The sequence below is a fragment of the Vicugna pacos genome, chromosome 1, assembly GCF_048564905.1.
Source record: "Vicugna pacos chromosome 1, VicPac4, whole genome shotgun sequence".
NCBI lineage: Eukaryota > Metazoa > Chordata > Mammalia > Artiodactyla > Camelidae > Vicugna > Vicugna pacos.
In genome coordinates, this window is record NC_132987.1 from 58,029,847 (window position 1) to 58,053,155 (window position 23,309).

Below are 23,309 nucleotides of genomic sequence, written 5' to 3' on the forward strand. Positions count from 1 at the left end.
ATTTTTAAGACATGTCCTCTCCAGGCTCTCTACTTAATACTTGAGAAGATGAATACAATTTCTTCAGTTTGAGTAGTCTTAACTCAGATGTCTCTCAGCCCTGTGTGTGCTTCTAGAATTGTTCAGTTTCCAGCACTCTAGTTTCTTTCCTGGCAGTTTTTCTTTCACTGGTACCTACTCCTTGCCTGCCCTTGTGAAGTGTCACGCTTATGTGCAAAGCTTTGTATTTTTCCAAAGACTTGTGAATTTCTAGCACTCTTTGTCTATACAGTTTTCTTCTCTCCAATACCCAGGCCTATAAATTCAATAGTCCTGAACTCTATTTTCAGTCTCCTCCTCTCAGTGTGAGTACTGCGCTTCGTCCGGTTTTCCCCTTCCTGTGCCATCGTTCCAAAAGTGCCTTAGGCAAAAAGCCAGGGTAATTGTGAGATTACCTTTTTTGTGTTCTTCCTCTCATAGATCACATTCCTGCACGACCAGTTGTCCAAACTTGAAAAACTATTATTTTAGATATTCTGGAGAAAAGGCTGCCCAGTTCAATTACTGCACTAAGGCCAGACGCTGAAGCCCAAAATGCACACGCTTTAACACAGTATGATAGCCAAACAAATCACGTCTGCAGGTCAATTCTATCATAGGATTTAAACAAAGCATCCTCTTTGTCTGCGATTCAGGAAAATGGTCAATATCACAGTAGTGAAAATTGTCAAGAAGTCCCAACAATTTAACAAAAAATAATCATAGGTTCTGTGGCAGAGAATACTTGGAAATTAAAGCAGCTGGTATTTGGCTGAGAGAGTCAGTGGATAGCAAGGCTCCCACTACAGTGATGAAGATGAAGAGCATAACTTAAGTTTTCAAGGAGAAACACAGTTGTAGACCAGTAACTTAACACAGGGAAAAAGCCTAGAGCTAAGGTCTTGGACTGGTTTAACCACGGGTGGTTAGCTGGAATTTTGGGGCTTTGAAGCCAGTCATTACTGTAGAATTTCAAAAGGGCTGGAGGGAATTCTAATTCAGGGAGTAACACCAGAGCAAGTGGCTAAATTTAACTCCATCCTGAATCAGATTATCAGTGAGATCCAAGATAGAAGCAGTTTAGGAGTCCAGTTTTGTCAAACTACATCACCCCTTTCTGATCGGAAGCCCTTTGGTCTGGGATTGCATCAGAGTACAATCTTTATGCCAAAATATCAGAGGTTCAAGGTAGGGCAGACAGAAAGTGTGGGCTGAGGGTCACGCTTCCCCTGCAAGCCAGCAAAGCTGAATGTGAGAGCACCTCCTGCATATGATTCAATCTATTTAGAAATTCAGGCTTGTGGATTATTAATCTTAAGAGTTCAGTTAGTTAAATAGCATTAGGAACTTCTTGCTATCATTATGAAGATGGCCCAACAAAATACAATCTGTATATGACACAAGTAAGTGTATGACACAAACAAAATTATAAAGCCCCACTAGAAATAAAATAGCCAGTAGTAACATGAATGTGGCAGAGGGAAAGTTACGAGTGCAATTGATCTCTTGATCATTAAGCAAAGTTAACTATTGATATTTTAAAAAAATCCATTTCAGGTAAGTGCATCCACTGATCTCTTTTTTTTTTCCTCCCTGTTACAAAATGTTTCCCCAAAGAGACCAACATAACTGAGTGAATCATGAAGATGACAGTAGGAATTACCCCACTGTGTTGTTAACATAGCATGTACTCGGAAATACCAAGGACACAGCAATTTTCATGCCAGCTACTCACATTGATCTCAGTAAATTCTCATCAACTGCACTTACATAGCTTCTGGCATCTTATGATGGGAGTTTTCTTATTTTCAAAAACCCACTGTTCACAGGACAAGTAAAAGAGTACCTGGTAATAATTCTGCGCTGCTGAGTCCCAGTCTACCTCTGCAGCAGTGTAGGATAATGAACTTGAAGCACAATGATTTTGTCTTTAATTAGAGAACTTCAGGGTCTGCTCCAGGCTGCTTACCATTTTCCCCTTAGGATATCTATCTGTTTTAAAGGAATTTCTCCACTCGTATAGGATCAATAATTGAACTTCATGGTAGTATTGTGCAAAGATCTCTGAACTTTGGAGTCAGGGAGCCTCGATAACAATCTCGTCTTTGAAGGAAATTATTCTATGGTTTATCTCGGCAAACACTTACCCCTTGCAATGTTCAAGTGTTCAAAGAGGCCTTTTCTCACCACCCTACCTGATACAACTCTCCTCCCTCAACCCCTCCCCTCGGTCGCCTCCATCACATTATTTTCTTTATAGCACTGATCACTCTCTAAAGTTAACTTATTTACACTTCCTTATTCACTTCCTTTCATTAGAATATTAGCTCTAAGGGGGAAGAGACCATTTCTGTCTTACCTACCATTATAACCTCGACAGCTTCTAGCAAGTAGTAGATGTCAATGAGTAATTGTCCAATCAACTGATAGTTTTAGCCACTCTTGCTTCAGATCCAGTAAATATTTTGTTCCTTTTTCAAACTCTTAAGTTTCAGTATCACAAGCTGATAAATCAGCCAAATGAAGTTACTAATACATTAGTATTACTAGATTTATTTTAAATATCCCTGAAGTGTCCAGGGTTATATCCAGAAATGCCCATTCAGATCCTAGAAGTTCTAAGGATAGGATGGACAAAGCAGTCTCTACCTGGAAGACTAAATGCACAGTTGAATGGGGAGTGAGAGTGGAGAAGCAGGCTTACAGACAAACTACAATATGATAAGAATGTTGTAGAAGAATTATAAACAAAAGAAAGTGGGAATTTCTGTCAGTCAGATGTCATGTTGCAGGGAAGGTGTATTCCAAGAAAGGTCATAAAAATAATAACATTTGATCACGATCTTAAAAACTGAAGAATGAGCAGGGACTATACCAGCCAGAAGTCGCAGCATGAGCAAAGGCACAAAGTTAAATCCTCATGATGTTTCTGAGGAAAGGACAGTGGCCAATGAGGCAGGTCGTTGGTGGTTTGATTGTGACAGACCTAGTTTACAGAGTTAATATCTAGTTTTTACATAATTGATAATTACCTCACTTGACTTGATAATTTCAAATAAATGGATAAGGGGCTTACCACATACAAAATAAGCAGATAATGTGAAAATCTGTCCATATCTGGCTATTACAAGTCAACCTTTAGAATTTGTAGACCTTAGAGATTCTTCAAACAATACTCAACATTTGGTGGATATCCTCATTTTCTGCTCAATAATAATATTTTTGAGGCCTATTGACAAATATAAAGAAAAGGGAATTAAATTTCTCCATATGGTGCTGGACAAGAGGAAGAAATTAAGACTGATGGAATCACATTAAAATTTTGGCTCCATCTTAACTTCTCCAACAATTAAAATTCTACCAATAGCATAAGCTGGTCCAGGTAAGAGATAGACAAATGGAGTTAACACATTTCAAAAATATTTTTGAAGGGATTCAGGTATCAGACTGTAAGTTGAATTGGATGACCTTTTTTTTTAACTTTTTTAATGATTTATAATCATTTTACAATGTTGTGTCAAATTCCAGTGTAGAGCACAATTTTTCAGTTATACATGAACATATATATATTCATTGTCACATTTTTTTCTCTGTGAGCTACCATAAGATCTTGTATATATTTCCCTGTGCTATACAGTATAATCTTGTTTATCTATTCTACAATTTTGAAATCCCAGTCTATCCCTTCCCACCCTCTGCCCCCTTGGCAACCACAAGTTTGTATTCTATGTCTATGAGTCTATTTCTGTTTTGTATTTATGCCTTGTTTGTTTGTTTGTTTGTTTAGATTCCACATACGAGCGATCTCATATAGTATTTTTCTTTCTCTTTCTGGCTTACTTCACTTAGAATGACATTCTCCAGGAGCATCCATGTTGCTGCAAAGGATGACCTTTTAAATCCTTTACCATGCTAATATTTTGTTTTAATTTGTATATCATCAAAGTCTATTCAAATCATCTAATAGTTAAAAATACCTTCTGTGCTAGTTTCTGGAAACAAAAAGATAAATTTGCCACAGTCTAGCATTAAAATGTAGTGCTTAACCCCTACTATGTTATCTCTGCTTGTTCACACATGTAAGTCAGGTTCACGGCTATTTGCAGGGTAATGGGTCACCGTGATCACTGCGTGGAAATCAGTTGTTTCTTTGTTGTTTACTCCAACGATAGCTCCAAGATACACAGTGGAACTGGCGTGTGGTTTTGGAGCCACGGTCCTGTTGGTGGTGATTCTCATTGTGGTTTACCATGTGTACTGGCTGGAGATGGTCCTGTTTTACCGGGCTCATTTTGGAACGGATGAAACTATTTTAGGTGAGTAATGGAAGTTTGATGTAAATCTCTTCTCCTGTCATCTTTAGAAAACACATTGGCTTAATGAAACCTAGATTAACTGGAAGATTTAATTAGATGACCTTTGGTTTTAGCCATTACTATTGAAAAGCATTCTAATGCATATTATTCTGCTTTCTTGGGTCAATATGTGATTTAGTCTAGATAGGAACTATTCATATAGAAATATAATGCAAGCTGCATATGTAATTTTAAATTTTCTAGTGGTTACATAAAGAAAAGCAAAAAGGAAGTGAAGATCATTTTAATAATATATCTTATTTAATTCAATATATAAAAATACTATCATTTTAGCTTGTAATTAATAATTTAATAGAGATATTTTAGGCTTATTGTTGGTACTAAAAATTATTCAAAATTCAGTATATTATTACATTTCATACTTATGGTGTATCTCAGTTCAGACCAGCTGCATTTCAAGTGTTCAGTAGCCGCTCGTGGTCTGTAGCTAATGTACTGGCCGGTGCAGAGCCACACCCTGTACTCACGTGTGGTCCATGTACCAGAAACATCATATGGGAGCTTATTAAAGGAGAATCTGAACCCTAACTCCTATCAGAAGCTACATTTTAACAATATTCCCAAGTGATCCATGTGCACATTGAACTTTAAGTAGCAGTATTCTAGTGTATATGTGCCTGGTGACAAGAATGAAACATTGAAACATACAGTTTCTTACATGCATCCCATAATGATTCTCACTGAGCAGGTTTGTGGAAGAGACACAGAACCTGTATTCTTAATGAGAGGTGATTTTTATAGTTAGACAACTTTGGGAAAGATTGGTTTATTGAATCTAAGTGTATTTTATATTGTAGATGTTCTTAAGTATAAATAATTTAGACAGTTTCTCAAAGTTTTGCTCAATTTATAATTCTAATATCTACACACGAGGACAGGAACTAGAAATTTTCTGCAAGATATTATGACTATGATTGACTAACTATTTTCTTCCCGATTGTATTAATTCATAGTTGAATGAGCCAGACCTCACTCATCCTCCACTACAAAATCTGAGCTCGGTGAGATGAGAACAAAAACACCTCAGATAAACATTGCGATTACACCTTAAAATAGTCATTTTGCCTGGAGACCTGTCACAAGTGGGAAATCACACTGAAATCTGTCAGCTAATTCATATATGTAAAAAATGAAAATGTCTAATATTCAAAAGTTAGATTTAAGGGAAAATGCAATACTATTGAGAAACATTCCTAATTTATATTGGGTCTGTGTTTTGTGGTTTTTGTTTTTGTTTTGCTAGATGGGAAGGAATATGATATTTATGTGTCCTATGCAAGGAATGCTGAAGAAGAAGAATTTGTATTACTGACCCTCCGTGGAGTTTTGGAGAATGAATTTGGATACAAGCTGTGCATCTTTGACCGGGACAGTCTGCCTGGGGGAAGTAGGTATTATCAGATGAGGACAAGTGATGCTACCCTGAAAGGCAGAGGAGATTCTTAGCTTTGGGTCACATATGAGAGTCACGGCTCTGCTTTATGTTGGCATCTTTGGACATTTGTCCAGTTCTTTGATGCAACAGACAGAGACTCTCTAGGAATAAATCTACATTATAAGATGCAGACTATTCAACTGCAGTTTATGGTATTAAAATATTTTCCCTTGTAAGCTTTTAGAAACTCGATGTTATAAAACTGTAGATTCACAGTGGATTAGAGCTCTGTTAAATGCCATCGCTTTAAGCATCCTTTTTGACTCACATTTAGATTTTTAGAACGTTTAGCTTATCTGCATTAATTTGCCTACAATATTTTACAAAGACTGAGTTGAAACAAAACACTTTTTATAAAGAATCAGGTTTACTCAATTTTACTGAAAATGAGGTTTAGAAGAGAATGCACGGAATCCTTTTTTAATATTACTTACTGGTAATAATTAGAACATTTCCCTTTGGCATTTCCTAATTTCCTTTTCTTCACTTTTGTTTTCTAGCAAACCAGTGCTACTCAAATTCCCTCTTTGCTTGAATATATCCTTCCTTTCTATCAGCTTATACATTTGAGATGAGTTTAAAATTTTACAAAGGCCAGTATACTCTAATAGTTTAAAATGAATGTTGAATTGCTGAATGTTTTAAAATAAAAGTACACCTCTATTTTTCAGGTCCACACAGTGACACCTAAAATGATCGCGAATGTTGAATCTGTTTTATAAACACATAATAGCACTTTTAAATAGTTAAAATACATGTAATGTCTCTAATATTCACAAGGAACTAATTTACTTTCTTCCTCTAAAATCCTGTTTAAATTAATCGCTTAATTTTTTTTTGAATGTTATATTGACAATTGAGATAGTTAATGTCGATTCTTTGAATTAACTGGATCACTTTATGTCCCCATGCATCACCAAAAATCCATCATGTTTATGTTCTACAAAGGAAATCTTCAGGATAATTTTGCCAGAAAAATGATGACTTGACTATACAGTTGAAGGCTAAATTCATTTTATGACTTAATATCCTAAATGATTTATTCATCCATTTAGTCATTCATTCAGCCATTCAACAAATATTGATCTACCATGTGAAAAGTTACATAAAGATACACAGTATAACAGCAGTAGAGGTTGATAGCTCTTTGAAGATTTAAAGTTCTACATAATCACTCTTGCATCTTGCTTCTGATGGTTGATCCTCGTGATCTTTTCGATTCTCCCTACTGCTCTCACTCAGTCCTCTTTGCCTCTGGGTCTCTTTCCCTGCTTACACATGATCAACCTCCAGCAACACTGCTTGGAGTAGATAATTACTTATTCCTGGATTCAACTCCAGACTGCACATGCTGTTTTAATTGCAAGTCTTTCCCCACTGCCTCTACACCTGTGAAGATTAAGATGCAAAATGACCACCTAGGGGTAGGCCATGAAGTAGCTTTCCACAATGCTAGTGCCTTCCCTGGAGCTGGCTTCTCTCTGACCCCCAGGTGAAGGGTTATACAGTCCTTGATGAGCAACCTCGAGGAGATGGATTATCCCCAAGAGTTTACTGACAGGAACTAATCAGAGCCCTTGAAAACAGCATGAAATTACACTGCATTTCCACTTTCCTTGTTTTTTTTCTTCTTATTTTTGACCTGAAGAAAGCATTTGCTTGTTAGCGAAGGCACACACATCAGCTAGCAGCTGCCGAAACACATGGCTTCACAGTAATGGTAGGAGTTTAAGGAGAAAGATCCAGGGACTAATTTAGGCTCCAGAGGAGAGAGCAGAATAGAAAGCTGAGCTGCGAATGTGATGCCAGCCAAAATGCCATTCAATTGGCTAAATTTTCTAAAGTTCCTGTTCCAATGAAATAGTGATACTAGTCTGGGTCGAGGGAGTGTCTGGCAATACAGGGGGACTTTCGGAAAATGAAGGGTCTTACTCTTGTGGTTCTGTGTTAATGGAGAATGAATTTCTATGACTTTGACTCTATAATGTTTATATTTTTGAATGTTCACTGGCTATAGAGAGTTGATATATGGGTATTTTGGGGGAGAAAGGGCCCAGGAGCTGATTTTGCTGGGTCACAACATGCCACATAGTTTGAAGAAATTGATTTCAGTACAACCCATTTATTCTTCGTGTCCCAAATAATGCTTTTGAAGATCAAGGTCATAGAAATACATTTTGGCTTTATGGCTGTTTGGAATTCTTTGCAGGTTGGAATATGTGCATATAGTTTCTCTTCTCCCTGAAGAGAGTGACATTTTGTGAACAGAGTGATCGGGTCTAAGGGTTAAGTGTTCTTGGTGAAAACTTTCACCTCCATCCTCAGGCTGCTACCCTAATTTCCTTTCACTTGCTGCTCAAGCCACATACTTTTGGGGAGTTCCTGGCCGACATTAATCCCCATGGTGTTTTCTTTCCCAGTTGTCACAGATGAGACCTTGAGCTTCATTCAGAAAAGCAGACGCCTCCTGGTTGTCCTAAGCCCCAACTACATGCTCCAGGGAACCCAAGCCCTCCTGGAGCTCAAGGCTGGCCTAGAAAACATGGCCTCTCGGGGCAACATCAACGTCATTTTAGTACAGTACAAGGCTGTCAAGGAGATGAAGGTGAAGGAGCTGAAGAGGGCTAAGACGGTGCTCACGGTCATTAAATGGAAAGGGGAGAAATCCAAGTATCCGCAGGGCAGGTTCTGGAAGCAGCTGCAGGTGGCCATGCCAGTGAAGAAAAGCTCCAGGTGGTCTAGAAGTGGCGAGCAGGGTCTCTCCTATTCATCCTTGAAAAATGTATGAAAGGGCCAATGAAAGGAGTAAAAAGATCTAAGGGTACTCCAGGAAGGAAGAGTTCACCTTTCTTTATTCCCCAATTCATTGTTTCATGGACAGAAAAACAATCTATGGACGCCTCCCCATGGAGATAAGTTCAGGGTGACTGTGTGACTGGCTGTTGCACTTCCTCAGGCAATACCAAGGTTTAGAATGACAGTGCCGCCTTCCGTCACCAGCATCTGATGTCACTAGGTTCACTACGTTCTTTGCAAACAAAGACTTGGTTGATGTGAATTTCCCCGGCATCCTCCATTCCCGGTCCTGCGTGTCTCTATTCCCTCTCTCTCTTTTAACAATCTTAACATTACGAGGCAGCCTTCTGCTGTGGATTTAAAGACCTCTTAAAGATAAGTCGTTAACAGGGTCACCATGAGCTTCCAGGTAGAGTTTTCTTTCTCTTTTATTTTTACTCATCCACTAAAAAGATAATCCAGGCCTAAATGTATTTTAGCTAAGGATAATGAGCTCTTTTGCTCACTCTGCTGTGCATGGCAGCATCACAGCAAGACTGACACCCACTTGGAGCAATACAAAGCACTGGAACTGAAAATGTTCCTTATAATTGGTTTAAAGGGCTTGCCTGTATTGTCTCCTACTATGCTCCCCCGCTGGGTGCCCTCTTATCTCAGGTAATTGATGTCATATCTGTCAACTTGAAAAATATATCCCAGTTTTTTATTACAGTAAACTCCTGATAGTCCATAGGTTGACCCATATTGATCACTCCATCTCCCTGTCTACTGCACCTTGTGTCAGTCATTCAGAGTCTGCAGGTGGCTCCACACTTGGTTAAGTCTGATAGGAAGCTTCTCTTAATGGTGCTAAAAGCAAGTAGAATAACAGCAAAATGCTTTTAGGGTATTTTCTGGCTTGTGAAAACAGCACAGAACAGAGTGTTTGTCAATTTGTCTTTTAATCTCAGCCTTGCTAATGTGAATATTAGGAAGGTAATTTCTCCTCACTTTTTTCTCTTTCCCAATTGTAAAGTGTGACAGACTCAGTGACCTTGAGAGTTGCTTTTAGCATTACTATTTTAAGAGCATTAACTGGACCCCCAAGTATTTTTCATATGTTATTCACTGGTACAGTTAATAGACTCACTCCAAACAAAGTCAGTGTGAAAAGTCATTGTCAATGAAATTTGTTTTAGTTTGTTTTAAGTAAACTGTTACTGTTCTTAAGACTTGGAAAAGTGAAAACTAAGTCTAGAGTTTACAGAGTGGTGATTATCTATATGTTAAATATAGATTTTTAAATATATATGTATATACACACAAGAATTATATATATGTATATATATTGCATATACACATGAATTACATATATATACATATATACTTGAATTGTATATATAAATATATATACACACACATATACATACACATATATACATATGACTTCAAATAGTCATTGGCACAATATCACAAAGTAATGGAACTCTTATCCAGTTTTTAAATTATGTTCTTTACTGTAACACTTTCGTGTCAGTGTTTTCTGCACATTAATAATTGTGAATTTACAGCTAACAAAGTGTTAGTTGTTGTTAGTTCTCGCCTTCCCTAAATTAGTATAAATAACTTACTACTGCCACAGTTGATCTGGGTGCATAGGAATCCGTTGCACACAGCACTTCCAAGGTCACTGCTACGCAATAGCCAGTCCTCTGGCATTAACTCATCGTCTACTATGTAACAAACACATACACTTAGAAACTAAGCTATGTTAATGTTTGTACTCAGCTACTAGAGAGGTAAATCTCTATTTGGATTGACAAGCAATAAAGGAAAAGAAAATAAAAATACCTATTAATCAGCCTTGATATCCTATGAAACACAATGATTCATAATTTAAGGAAACCCTTAAATTAGTAATACGAATGTTGATAAGCAATTCTAAAACTACCTCCTATATTTCAGTGTCCTTTGGAGGTATTAACGTCTATATAATAAATCACTTTTCTTAGAGGAGTTATTGATTATTTTAAATTTAAAAAAACTTCATGAATCGTTGACCATAAACTATGGTATAAAGGTACTCTTGAATCCAAATTTTTTAGCCTTATTAATGCTTTTTGTTATTACAAACCACAATTACTCCTCCTTTTAACCTTTGACTCACAAGACCAGAGGAGAGCTGACTCCAGATAAGCTTTGAATATCAATTCTAGCGTGAACTTCAGGTAACTGGGGGACAGTCCCATCAGGAAGGGGCCAGCCATTCTATTGCCAATGCTGCATTCTTTTTGCACTTTTGAATTTCCTATTTACCCCAAGTGCCGTTTGGTTTCCCTAGAAATTTCTTGATGCTTCTGGTCTATTTATATTCCTGTCTTTGGTACTGAACGTTTCCAAATGCTTAAATCTAAAGCAACTCAAATCTAAATGATGTCTTATCCTAAGAGAATTTTGCTTCAAGATTTTTTGTTTATGTCTCAGAAGATGCCTAATACAGAATATTTGAGGGAAATGGAGAAAGATAATATGGAGAGCAAGAAGAAATTGCTCTCTGATGTTAAAAAAGAAGTATCTAATGTGAAAAAAAAAACCTTAATGGTTTTAGGTATATGATATGAAGACCTTCTGCACCCAAATTAACAACAACAACAACAACAAAAAAAAAACATGATCTGTAGAGTGTCTAATTACACAATCATATAAAATTATTTAATTCTTTTCTGCATTGTAATTTAGATGATTCCATAGGATTCTAATAAACAAACACTCCACTGTATTGGGAAACAAAAGCATCACTCCATTGTTAATTATCAATTTTCTTTCCATAGGTTTAATATTTTAAGATTATCTTTTTTAATTTTATTCATAAACTTTTGTATTTTCCATTTTCCCTTTAATTTGTAAATTTGTTTATTTTGAAAATAAATCATTTATTTTCAGCTTTGAATTTTATTTTGTGCATGTTTTTTGTCTTTATTTTCATGTTTGGGCATAGGAAATGATAATAAAAAGAATTAATGATACACTTAGAAAAAGAAATGTTATAAGGGACATTCATGTTCTCTTTCTGAGAAAATTCTTAGAAAGCTGGCAACTTCATCTCCAGAACATTTTCTTTACATGTGAGTTAAAGAGTTAAGTAAAATGGATTGATCTAGTATACCAAGTGTGTGTGTGTGTGTGTGTGTGTAGAGAAAGAGAAAGAGAGAAAGAATAACAAAGAGGCAGAGAGGAAGAATGAGAGAGAGGAGAGAGGGAGAGAGAGGAGAGAGAGAGTTTTAAAATAAAGACACAAGCCTATTCTGTTTTGTTCAACTTGGAACTTAAGTAGATTACAGGAATCGTTTACCATATATAGGTTTTAATGCAACCCTAAGGCAATTGCTTCGGAATGAGATTAACTAATGTCTTGCCTTTAGTTAACAGATGATCATTTGAATCAAAGATACATTTCTTTCAGAAATTTCAAACAAAGCAGTGATAAATATTTGGAAAGGCATTTTCTTTTGAGTTAATATTAAGCCCATAGTAATAGGAAAGTCTTACTTTAAAAAAAAAATCTCAAGTATTCATTTATTCCAAGAATATTTATTGGATCCCTGTAACTGGGCTGGTTAGCTTAGTAAAAATTTTCCTACTGAAGAATTATCCTGTTTTAAATCAGTCTCCAAAGAGGAGGCTTAGGATCAATGGATGAAAGTTATAAGAAAATTTCTACTCATTCAGGAAACAACTTTAGAGTTGAACAATAATTTATTTCACTATCTTTGGAGATATTAGGCACCCCGATACTAGAGGTATACAAGCAGAGACCTGCTGGATCTTACTGAGGTTTTGTTAAAGGGTGTTTTGCATTTTGGATAAATGACACTGAGCTTGAAGTTGCTTCCAGCTTTGAAAATATTAAATGATCTCCTAGCATATAGTGGTGACTATTTTCAGTATCAGCAGGTTTCAATATCAGTAGTTTGGGTATCATGGCCACCTAGCTATTACTGACCTTTTTAAAACTCGCAATATATTTTTTTAGTCATTTACTGAGGTCACCAGATTTTTGACACAAGTAAATTTATAGTATGAAAGAAGAGATACATTCAGCAACTGGGTTATTTCTGTTTCTACCCAATGGAGATGGCGTATCTTTAGCAATGGGCTAATCGACTAAATATTCCAGTAGTATTTTATCCATATTTCTTTTAAGCTGAATAGGCAGAATTTGAAAACTTACTGTTCTCTTATAAACCCACATTTTAAGGTGATTCTCTAATGTTACTGTTAGGAATTGATTCAATCAACATTAGTCCATGCATTATTTTAATGTTGTGTTCGCTAAACATTGAATAATAATTTAATCAAAGTGATCAGTTCCAATGTGTACCATGTGCTAGACATTTACATATAGTTATCGCTTAAGTGTCTAACAATCCTACAAGTTTGCTCTCCTCATATGTATTTTATAGGTAAATGAACTCAGACTTTTAAAAATATTAAAATAAATGATTGTATTAAATAAGATAAATGGAGAAACCAATATTTGAATTCAGATTCATCTTCCAAATTAGGTGCCCCCATTTTTTTTAAACTGCACTTCAAGTTTTGAGAGAGGCTGAGAGAGAGAGGCTTGCTCCTCCTTCATATACCAATAACCCAGCCAAAGAACAAAAGTACAGCTTTAGCTTTCTTCTGGTTTTCTTTCTACTCCCTAGTGAATACCAGGGTGATTATGACTTCTACAGGCAGGTGTATTATGGAGTATTGAAGAGTTCTTGATCAGAAAATTTAACTTCAAAACCAATTTCATACCACACAAGAAAACTGGCCTTATCGATCTATAACCACACTTGATTTTTTAAGCCAAATAGAATAAACAACCTAGTTTACAACTTCCTCTCCAAATAATCTTCAGATTAAGAACAATAATTCACATCTTCAAATATAAAGTTTTGACAATATGGAAGATACTAAAATGTGCCACAAAGAAACAGCTTCCTTCGGAGTATTATGCGAAATCCCTAGGTATAGCCCAACCTCACCTGAGAAGCATCTCCTGTATTCCATTCCTCAGTGTCTGGAATTCCACTCCTCATGTTTGCTTTTTTTTTTTTTTTTATTACCCTCTTTCAAATGCAAATCCTACGCTTTCAGGGTGGGGTACCAAAATTTAAAAATCTTTTTAAAAGCACCAGGCTCTAAAGACAATTTTCTTTAGAAAATCTGGGACAATGTTTTATTTTCAACAATGGTATCCCCATTGGACAGAACAGACATTTTCCCAAAGTGACCATTTTGAAGTGAGACATACACACACATGCCACACGCACAATGTAAGTGCACAAGTATTTTGTTGTTCCTGAAAACTATCCATTTTATTTTAAGGTTACATTGTATTTATCCTGAGATGAGAAACAGTAAAATTCTACTCTCACATTCTCAGATTTATGAAAGGCATCTACATAAGATTCTGAGTAGAACCAGAAAGGACAAAGGAGTTACCAAAACACACACGCACGTAGGCACACACAGACTTTGAAGATGAGTGAAAATTTAGATGTATCTTTTAAGATTGAAACAAAAATTATCTAAAATACTTTGTGCTCTTGATAGACCCAGTCAAAATTTCTTAAGCATTAACGTGTCTCTTTTGACTACCTTCAAATTCATGTGAAATTCAAAAACTGGAAAGAACGAATCTGGTAAGGAGCACATCTCCTTCATTGCCTGTCAAATTCATGATCCAGTTCCCTGCAGACTTTCAGCTTGTCTTCACAGGCTGCGAAGCTTCTCAGTCAGTGTTTCGCCCCTGGCCTCAAAAGCTTAGGTACTCAACTTCATGGTCTGTCTGCAGCATGTTTTCCCTGTTGTCAGTGATGGCTATTTATACATTTGGAATTCCTTTTCTTCAGAAAAATCGCATCATTTAAGCTCTAAATATCACAGTGAATTAAGCACTGCGTTTATCTCAAGAACTTTCCACTGGGTTCTGTCCAAATTTACCTCAGTAATCATTAGAATTGAATGCTTGGTGAAAAGTCTTAAATAATTGACTGATTCTTACCCACTGTCATTTCTGTTGATTTTAATTGATTTTCAGACCAATTCTTCACACACACACACAACATGCACATACATGAATAAAGAATTTTGGTTGACAACATGATCGATACTATGAACTGCCTGATGAGTCCAAAAATTTCAAATACCAAGAGATGTAATTATGTGACTCTTAGGAAGTAGCAATTCCCTATTGATCTTTGCTGATTAGACTGTCTGGAGCATCCTGTTCAGTCCTGTTCAGGATACCACTCTTAGGAGACACATATATAAACTGAAAATTTATGATTTTATAATATAAAATTCAGAAAAAAACACAAAAGTGGAGAAGAGACTTCACACCAGGTCATGTGGAGAATAAGATAAAAATCCTGAAGTTCTTTAATCTGGTGATGAGAAAAACATACGAGATCACAATAATTGTGAAATAGTTCAGATATTTAAAGATGTTACATATAAGATCACCAAATAAAAGTGGAAGTAAAGAACATTTGAAAACAAGAAATTATTTACCAACTGAGCTGAAATGAGCTGCTTTTAGAGGTGGTTAGTTCCTCACCCTTGAAGGCAGCGAATACTTAGCAACCATTGGAAAAAGTGGTGTAGGTGATACTCCTTAACTGGGTGGATTATTTCGAATGTAGATCCTATATCCCCAAGTATTATTCATTGCCTGTCCTTTGTAGGATGGACAATGATGAACTGAAACTTATAATATAAGTTTTCACTAGGCATTGTCCTATCTTTCCATTTTCCTGTAGATACAGTGGAAGCAGTTTTTGACTTCATTCAGAGGAGCCGGAGGATGATTGTTGTTCTGAGCCCAGACTATGTGACAGAAAAGAGCATCAGCATGCTGGAGTTCAAACTGGGTGTCATGTGCCAGAACTCCATCGCAACGAAGCTCATTGTGGTTGAGTACCGACCCCTTGAGCATCCGCACCCAGGCATCCTGCAGCTGAAGGAGTCTGTTTCTTTTGTGAGCTGGAAGGGAGAAAAATCCAAACATTCTGGCTCTAAATTCTGGAAGGCCTTGCGGTTGGCTCTTCCCCTGAGAAGTCTGAGTGCCAGCTCTGGCTGGAATGAGAGCTGCTCTTCCCAGTCTGACATCAGTATGGACCATGTTCAAAGGAGGAGAAGCCGTTTGAAAGAGCCCCCAGAACTCCAGGGCTCAGGGAGGGCCGCAGTTGCCTCTCCAGCCCCGGACACAATGTCCAAGCACAAAGGGAAGCCTTCTGCAGCCTGTCGCTGCTGCGTCACCTACTGTGAAGGAGAGAGTCACCTTAGGAGCAAGAGCCGGGCAGAGATTCACACCCAGCCCCAGTGGGAGACACACCTCTGTAAGCCTGTTCCCCAAGAGTCAGAAACTCAATGGATACAAAATGGCACCAGATTGGAACCCCCTGTTCCCCAGATCTCAGCCCTTGCTCTCCACCATTTCACGGATTTATCCAATAACAATGACTTTTATATCCTATAATTACGGTGTGGTGGGTGGTGGCTCCTATCTCAACCAGCCCATTTTGTGTCATGAACCTATGGGAATAACTGACATTTTTATCATCTAATGGACTATCAGATTGTGCCCCCTTTATTGATTTTTAAAACCTATTTATTTCTAGGAGAAAAAAGACCCAAAGGACCTGAATCCCTATTTATTGCCTCTAATGGCCTCAGGAAGAGCACACTCTTCTTGGGCCCTAGAAGGTCAGGATGTGCAAGTTGCCTAAAGTCTGATCCTCTCTCTCGCCCAATGGTTTTAAACTGAGCAAAGAATTTCAGTGTGTTTCCTTTGAGTTTGTTGACCAACCTTATGTTATGAATCAGTCAGGTGTACTTGGTCTATGACATTTACAGGGTATGTGTGTCCCGAGGGAGCATCATGGAGTTGGTTCCGGTGGAAGACGTAGGACTAAGTGCAACAGGAAGCCTGCAGCACGTTTTCCCAGGAAGAACCAAATACACCCACACAGGGCTACATAGCGTTCTCTGTCTCACTGTAAGCTAGTGTTCTCTAAACTGCCTAAAGTTGTTAGCATCAATAAAGTTATATTTTTATGTGATTTCATTTGAACTAAAAAAATTTTTACTTCTCTCTCTCCCTTCTACATTTTATGACCTTTCACGAAATTGAGGTTTGGTTTAGGTACTAGGAAAGATGAAATGTCTTTTTAGTTTCATTCTAATGTGTATTAGGCGTGATCTAGGAAAGGACCAAAAGAGATTGAGAAAATGCTTCAAATGAAATGGCAGTTTACACAAAAATTTTATTATGAAATTTTTAGAAATGACAGCTGAAAAATTCAGTACGGTTAGAGGTTTAGGGTAGAGTTTGGTCCATCAACTCCTTCTTCTCATTCAGGGTTCTGAGAATGGATAGTTAATTCAAGGGCTTACAAGGATCAAAAAATAATAAAAAAAAAGAGAAAACAGGGGCAAATATAATCATAATATACATTCTCTCCATCTATTACCCACGTGTACAAGAGCATAGGTACAGATAAGTATTTCTTTACCCTAAACATTTTAACACAATCATAAAAGGAACGTGACATTTGATTTCCAAGTCAAGGAGAGCATAGAGATGGTTGAGCCTGCAGGTAATTAAAGAATATGTATTTCTTTAAAAGGCAGCATCAAAAAAATAAATAAATAAATAAATAAAATAAAAGGCAGCATCCTCTACTCAGCTCCATCTTGATTGTTGTCACTGAATAGCTCCAGTGTCGAAAGATTGTCCAGTGTTTTAAAAGAATCTAAAAATCCAGAACGTTATGTAATTTGTCAATTATGGGATGACTTAAACATTAAAAAAAAAAAGAAGAAAGGAAAGAACCACCCAAAACACACAAACACATATTTGTAATTTCAGAACTGAAGTATTTACTCGAAGAACCTATGTCCAAATGGGAATCCCAATAACCCTGGTAATATTGAGACTGGAAAACACAGGCTGGTCCTAAGGAAATAATGGAAGACATTTATTATTTTACCAAATTGAAGACATCTGGACCCTTAGAATGGGGCTGATCTGACCCAAAATTCCATTAAGGGGAAAAAGCTGGAAAATAGTGTGTCTTACATCTACTCTGCAAAAGGTCTTTGCCTGGTGAGTTTACCGTGAGAAAATCAGAAGCACAATCTGCTACTCCTGAACAGTAACAGAGCAAAAAGAGCAAAATTTCCTACAAGACATGAGCACTCATCTTCAGTACATGAGCCCTGGTGCTACTGAGTAATGGCCCAATGAATGCCATCCTTTTTCAGTCAGTAAAAGTGAATGAGGGATGGAGAGAGGAGCCAGAATTTTCATACCACTCCTCCTCTTGGAGAAAAATGCAGGTTAGATTACATTACAATTAGATTCTTTTCCTGTCAAAATAAGACAGGAGAATTGAGCCATCCAGAGTAAATGTGACCAATCAGGAAACTTGTAATTAAGAAATGGCAGGCTACCCTACCTGAATATCCACCAGAAAATGACCGAGCACAACTCATGTTCTACACAGCGTTCCTTCTTGAAGAGATTAATCCATTCCTGGTGTATGTTTAAGGATCTTCCCTGGAAGACAGATTGTAGGGTTTCCTCTCTAAAACGGTTAAATAGTGGTTAATGTATGTTGCCACAAATCCCAAGAAGGGAGAGAAAGCTGTTCCCCATAATCAGTCTTATTCCTTATTAGCACAGTGTCCCAAACCATAAAATGTCTTTGGAAAAATCGAGAAATTACTTTTGTCATTTATAAATTATTTTCTTAGTGAAGGAAATAAATGAAAAGACCAGTGGCAGAGGCATGGAAAATTAAACATGAGCTCTTGTTATGAATGTGTAGCTAGATAATTGTGGAGCTCTCAAAAGCTGAATTTTGGTAAGTATCAATTTACATTGACAACATAAGTACAGTGTAAGCAGTATAAAGTCATAGCTTTTGGTTAGCTATATAAGGGTCAGAAAGGTATTAGACCACTCTTGTACCGTGTGGAGAAAAGCAAGGAGCTTATGTTATTATTCCCTGACCCAACGTGCTACAGCTGAATGTAGCATTCAGTGCTATATATTTCGTTGAGGCTGACAATAAGAAAATTTCCTCATGCGCCATGCATATTTATAACTGAAATGATAATGATTGTAGGTTAAAAGGACATCATTCACAGGAATATTGCCTATTTAGGAGTAAGTTTCAAGTCAAGTAGAGACGAACGTGAGATCTGCTTCTCTTCTGTCTGTTCGACTGTGGGCTTTCTGGGTCTTGATCTCCTGTTAGCTAAAATGGAGATAATACTATTAACCTCATCACACTTTGTGAGCACTAAATGATAATAATGCATGGAAGTTCATAGCACAGTGCCTGGCACATTGTAAGTGCTCAATAATTGTTGGTCAGTTTTATACCCATAGTGAGATCACTCTTGTGATTGCATAAACTTTTATATGCATAATGCTTTGTGGCTTACAAACTGATTTCGTTACATCATTTTTCTTTTAGCATAAAAGCAGTACAAAACAGGAACATATTATCCAGATTGACTTTCCTAACGACACTCAACCAATTAGCGATAGGGTTGGGCCTCTACACTAGGCTTCTGACACCTGATCCAGTGCCAATTCTGGAATTGCTCTTGTAAGATGCAAGTGGAAGTATTTCTATTACAAAGCCACCTACTCGGAACTATTTAATTTGAACCATTATACATTCATATCAAAAAGGCAGTTAATGTAACCCACACACAGCTAATTAAATGTCATATCAAGTGTCTGATGTGTCATATGACCTTGTCATATTATGCTTTTATATAATTTCAGTTAAAATTTTACACTTGTTAAAGCATTTAAAAAATAGAATCATTTTTTGTCTTCTAGACTCTATGATCACATAATAATTTTTCTCCCAAAATAAATAATTTTCCATTTCCTTAATGGAAAATAAAAATATGTTCACCCTTTATCCTGAAAGTCAAATTTAATCTTTCAAGAGCTATGATTTACACTTCGGGTTCCAATAACTTCCTGTTATAACTAGTCAACATCCTATAATAGTATATTCCCTTGCAGTGTGAAGAATTGAGGTGGTTGGTAAAACTAATGTTCCTGAACTAATGTTCGTGAAAAAGTCATGAATAATAAATTGAACTAATCTTAAAGATGTGTGCAGAAGGACAGAAGCCCTATGGCAATGATTTCAAACTTTTGTGTGTCTAAAAATTGTTTGGGGTGCATCTTACAAGTGAGGATCTCAAGTGAAGCCCCTCCCCCAGAAAGACTGACTTATTAGGTACTGGACATTGTCCAGGAGTCTGCCTTTTAACATCATGTCCTTGATAATTCAGATAAGGTATTCCATGGGTCAAACAACTACTTATGAGAATTCTTTCAAATCCTTTTTACATTTTTTATACTATTCAGAGTGTAAGAGGAGAGAGCCTTTATCAGAGTCTTCTTAAAGTGTATTCCTTGATGATCCACATCAGAACCATTTTGCTTTCATATTAACATGCATATTTCTTGAGCCCATGCAATATTAACTAAATGAGGATCTCTTGAGTGGAGCAGATTTGCACTTGGAATAAACCTCCCAGGTGATTCAGATGTACGAGAAGTTTAAGAATCATTAATTTTTATCTCTCTTTAACTCCTCTTTTACCCTTGTAGGCTCTGATTTTCTCCAGCCGAAGAGGACTACAACTCATCCTTTTAACAAGGTGTTTACAGGCAACAGATGAAACTGTAGGGCAAGTTTAACCCTTGGAGTTGCCTCAGCACAAGGGGACAGTTGAACAGATGAACAGTTAGTGGAGTGTATTTCTAATATATGAAACATCAAACACTGACACTTGGAATCTGGTAGAGTTGCTATAGTCTATCATATGTATTAATCAGAATTACATAAACTATGTTGCACTAACAAATAACCTCAATATTTCAATAGATTCATATGATAAGACTAATTTCTTGTATATGCTAGATGTCCAGTATAGGCTCTTAATTTTTTGCAGCATTGCCATCTGATGTGTGTGGCTTCCTCCTGTTCTATACTTGAGACTAACTATGACACTTATTATTCTCACAATTTATTGGTCAGGACTAGCTACAAGTACTGATCTAGTCATAAGAAGGCTGGAAAATGCCATCTTCCTGTGTTCCAGGAAAGAATGAAAGAGAAATTGGTAAACACATAGCATGTGCCTGAGGATGAGATACTGAGATTGCCTGAAGAGGCAAGAGACATTTGAATTGAAATATGTCACATACTTTGATAATGAAGGAAAAGAAGGACTTTACTGCTAACACCCCACCTCAGGTTGCCAAAGTATTGAGTCAGATACTTGTGAAAAAAAAGTGTACAGAAAAATATAGACCTTGTGTTTAAACATTCCCCAAAGGAAAAAAATCATTGAAGGAATGCATAATAATTGTGGCTTCTGGTTAAGAAGCATTCTTAGAATTTGGAAAGTTTCTGTATTTGGTTAATTTCCATTCAGTGGCTTCAATCTGTTCTCTAAGAATTTGATGCTCAAACTATCTGCCAATGAGCCATTTCATTTTTGAATATTCAGGGAGCCTCAGAAGAACTGAAGACATTTAGAACACAGCAGAGCGTGTAACGTGGTCATTAGAAAGTATCACTTAATCCATTTATCTGGAGAGCTAAATAGGGAATTCAAGCTGAACATACTAAAGCTCAGATGAAGGAAGAGCCAGTTGCTGGTGGGGCTGTCATGAAGTCTGCGGCTCTCTATACATCTGCTCTGCGATTTGGATTCTCTGTAATAAAATTTGAATTTTTATGTGAATCTTCTAGTGTGAACTGTCATTTGATCAGGAAGAAAATCCCTCTCCGGGGTGGTGAAGACTGGGGCTTAAGGAGTTTTGATCTATGTTAATAAGTTATAATGTTGAACAAAGAAGAGATTTTATGTCCTAGTGTAGTGAGGAGATTATTGATCCACTCCAAAGTCTTCATAGAATAATTTTCAAAGTTTTTGTTTTTTTAGATAATTCAAAGCACTTAAAATATTTAAATAGAAAGAATGCTCTCTGAAATGGGTTCATGGGAAGAAAACACAAAGATTCCAAATAAACTCTGAATTCAGATCATGAGCTATTTTTGTCCTACTCTAGGTGACGGAACTATTAATACTATAATGCTATAGTGAAAAAAAAACTTCAAATAAGATACAATCTGACATGTATGTACATATTTTTCATTTAAGACACATAGGCATGCATAACAATTTCTACTTTTCTATTATCAAAAACTGTCATATGCTTGAAATTAACTTGTTATTTATTATCACGTTTTGAAACACACCTCGGGCAAGTAGTTCTTAATCAGAAATGGACATCATCTTTTTACAAACTGGACTTACTCCAGACTGCTAAATCTCCCAGAATGATTTAGGCACAAATCTTGCAAAGGACAACTGCTTCAGGTTATCCTTCTAATATTTATAAATGTTTCAATGAGAAACCAATAGTGATAAAAATATGGAGGAAGGAAGTTAAAAGAAATTAATATTCCAGACAATATTTTTCCTTAAAGTGCAAAACTTAAAACTCATTGCTAAATATGAAATTTGAGTCTTTTACTTTCATATCCTATTAGGATTTATATAAAATATGAGAAAAATCAAATGGAGATAATAAAATTATAGATATCACCAATGTGGTTACTCTACTGCATATCCAAAGAAGGCCAGAATGCTGATACTTATTACATCCATGTGATCGGTCATCCAGAACAGGACAGTGTTTAAGGCATAACAACCTGGCTATAGGCGAAACGATTAGATAACTTTTAAGAAATACCAGAAGAAAAAAGGGAGAATAAGTAAACCCTTTTACTTATTCACAGACTTCAGTAATGTAAAAGAGTAGTGTGATATGTAAAAATTCCCAAATATCAGACTGGACAGCTGAAATGTGGAACGGACGTCAGGGACTGGAGAATAAAGCTGCATGGTCACTTCTGTTACATGGGCTCTTGATATAGTGGGGAAAATATTCAGTTGAGTCAGAAGACCTGAATTGGAGTAAAAATTCTTCTATAAACTGTGTGACTTTCAATCAGACCCTTTTGTTCTCAATGTCCTTATATATAAAATGGGGATAATGTAGTATCTACCTCATTGGATTGTTGTAAGGGTTAAATTATATGATAAATGTGAGCCTACAAAATCAGTAAACTACATGCTTGGTAGTAAGAGGATGATATTGTAAAAGAAAGCTGAGGGAAAAGAAGAGGTCCAAAAGAAGCTCCTTAACCTGCTGAATCCTGGGGTACTTCCCACAGGACACGGTCTAACTGTAATCTTTCACACTTAAACATTAAAGAACAGGCAATACAATTTCGTACGACTCGATGCTGAATGCCACAAAAAAAATCATAGTCTCTGAAAAATTAAGAAGTAGAAAAATAACTCTATTTGTTCTGTATTGCCATACAACAAATTACCCCATAGCAGCTTAGAACAACAAATATTAGTTGCATCTCATTTTCCGTGGGTCAGGGATTTCAGAGAGGATTAGCCAGGTGGCTCTCGCTCAGAGTTACTCATAAAATTACTGGCAAAGTGTTGGCCAGAGCTAAGTCATTTGAAGGCTAGGGTGGGGCTAGGTGCAGGCACATGGGTGTCGGTAGGAAACCTGAGTC

At 36.7% G+C, this 23,309-nt stretch overlaps 1 protein-coding gene across 3 annotated transcripts in view; it reads left to right on the forward strand.

Annotated features, from left to right (window-relative positions):
* Positions 1–23,309, forward strand: part of IL1RAP (interleukin 1 receptor accessory protein) — a 128,351-nt gene that overhangs the window by 102,148 nt on the left and 2,894 nt on the right. Inside the window, exons 9-12 of one of the 3 annotated variants that reach the window (XR_012073417.1) lie at positions 4,191–4,334; positions 5,638–5,781; positions 15,420–15,998; positions 16,281–16,365. Coding sequence is in view for 2 of the 3 variants with exons in the window: in XM_015236602.3 (XP_015092088.1) it covers positions 4,191–4,334; positions 5,638–5,781; positions 15,420–16,138 (1,007 nt within the window). In the remaining variant the exon portion in view is untranslated. Of the gene's footprint in view, positions 1–4,190; positions 4,335–5,637; positions 5,782–8,249; positions 11,494–15,419; positions 16,214–16,280; positions 16,366–23,309 lie in introns of those variants that run through there. The other 2 variants (XM_015236602.3, XM_072962769.1) reach the window with 2 other exon arrangements.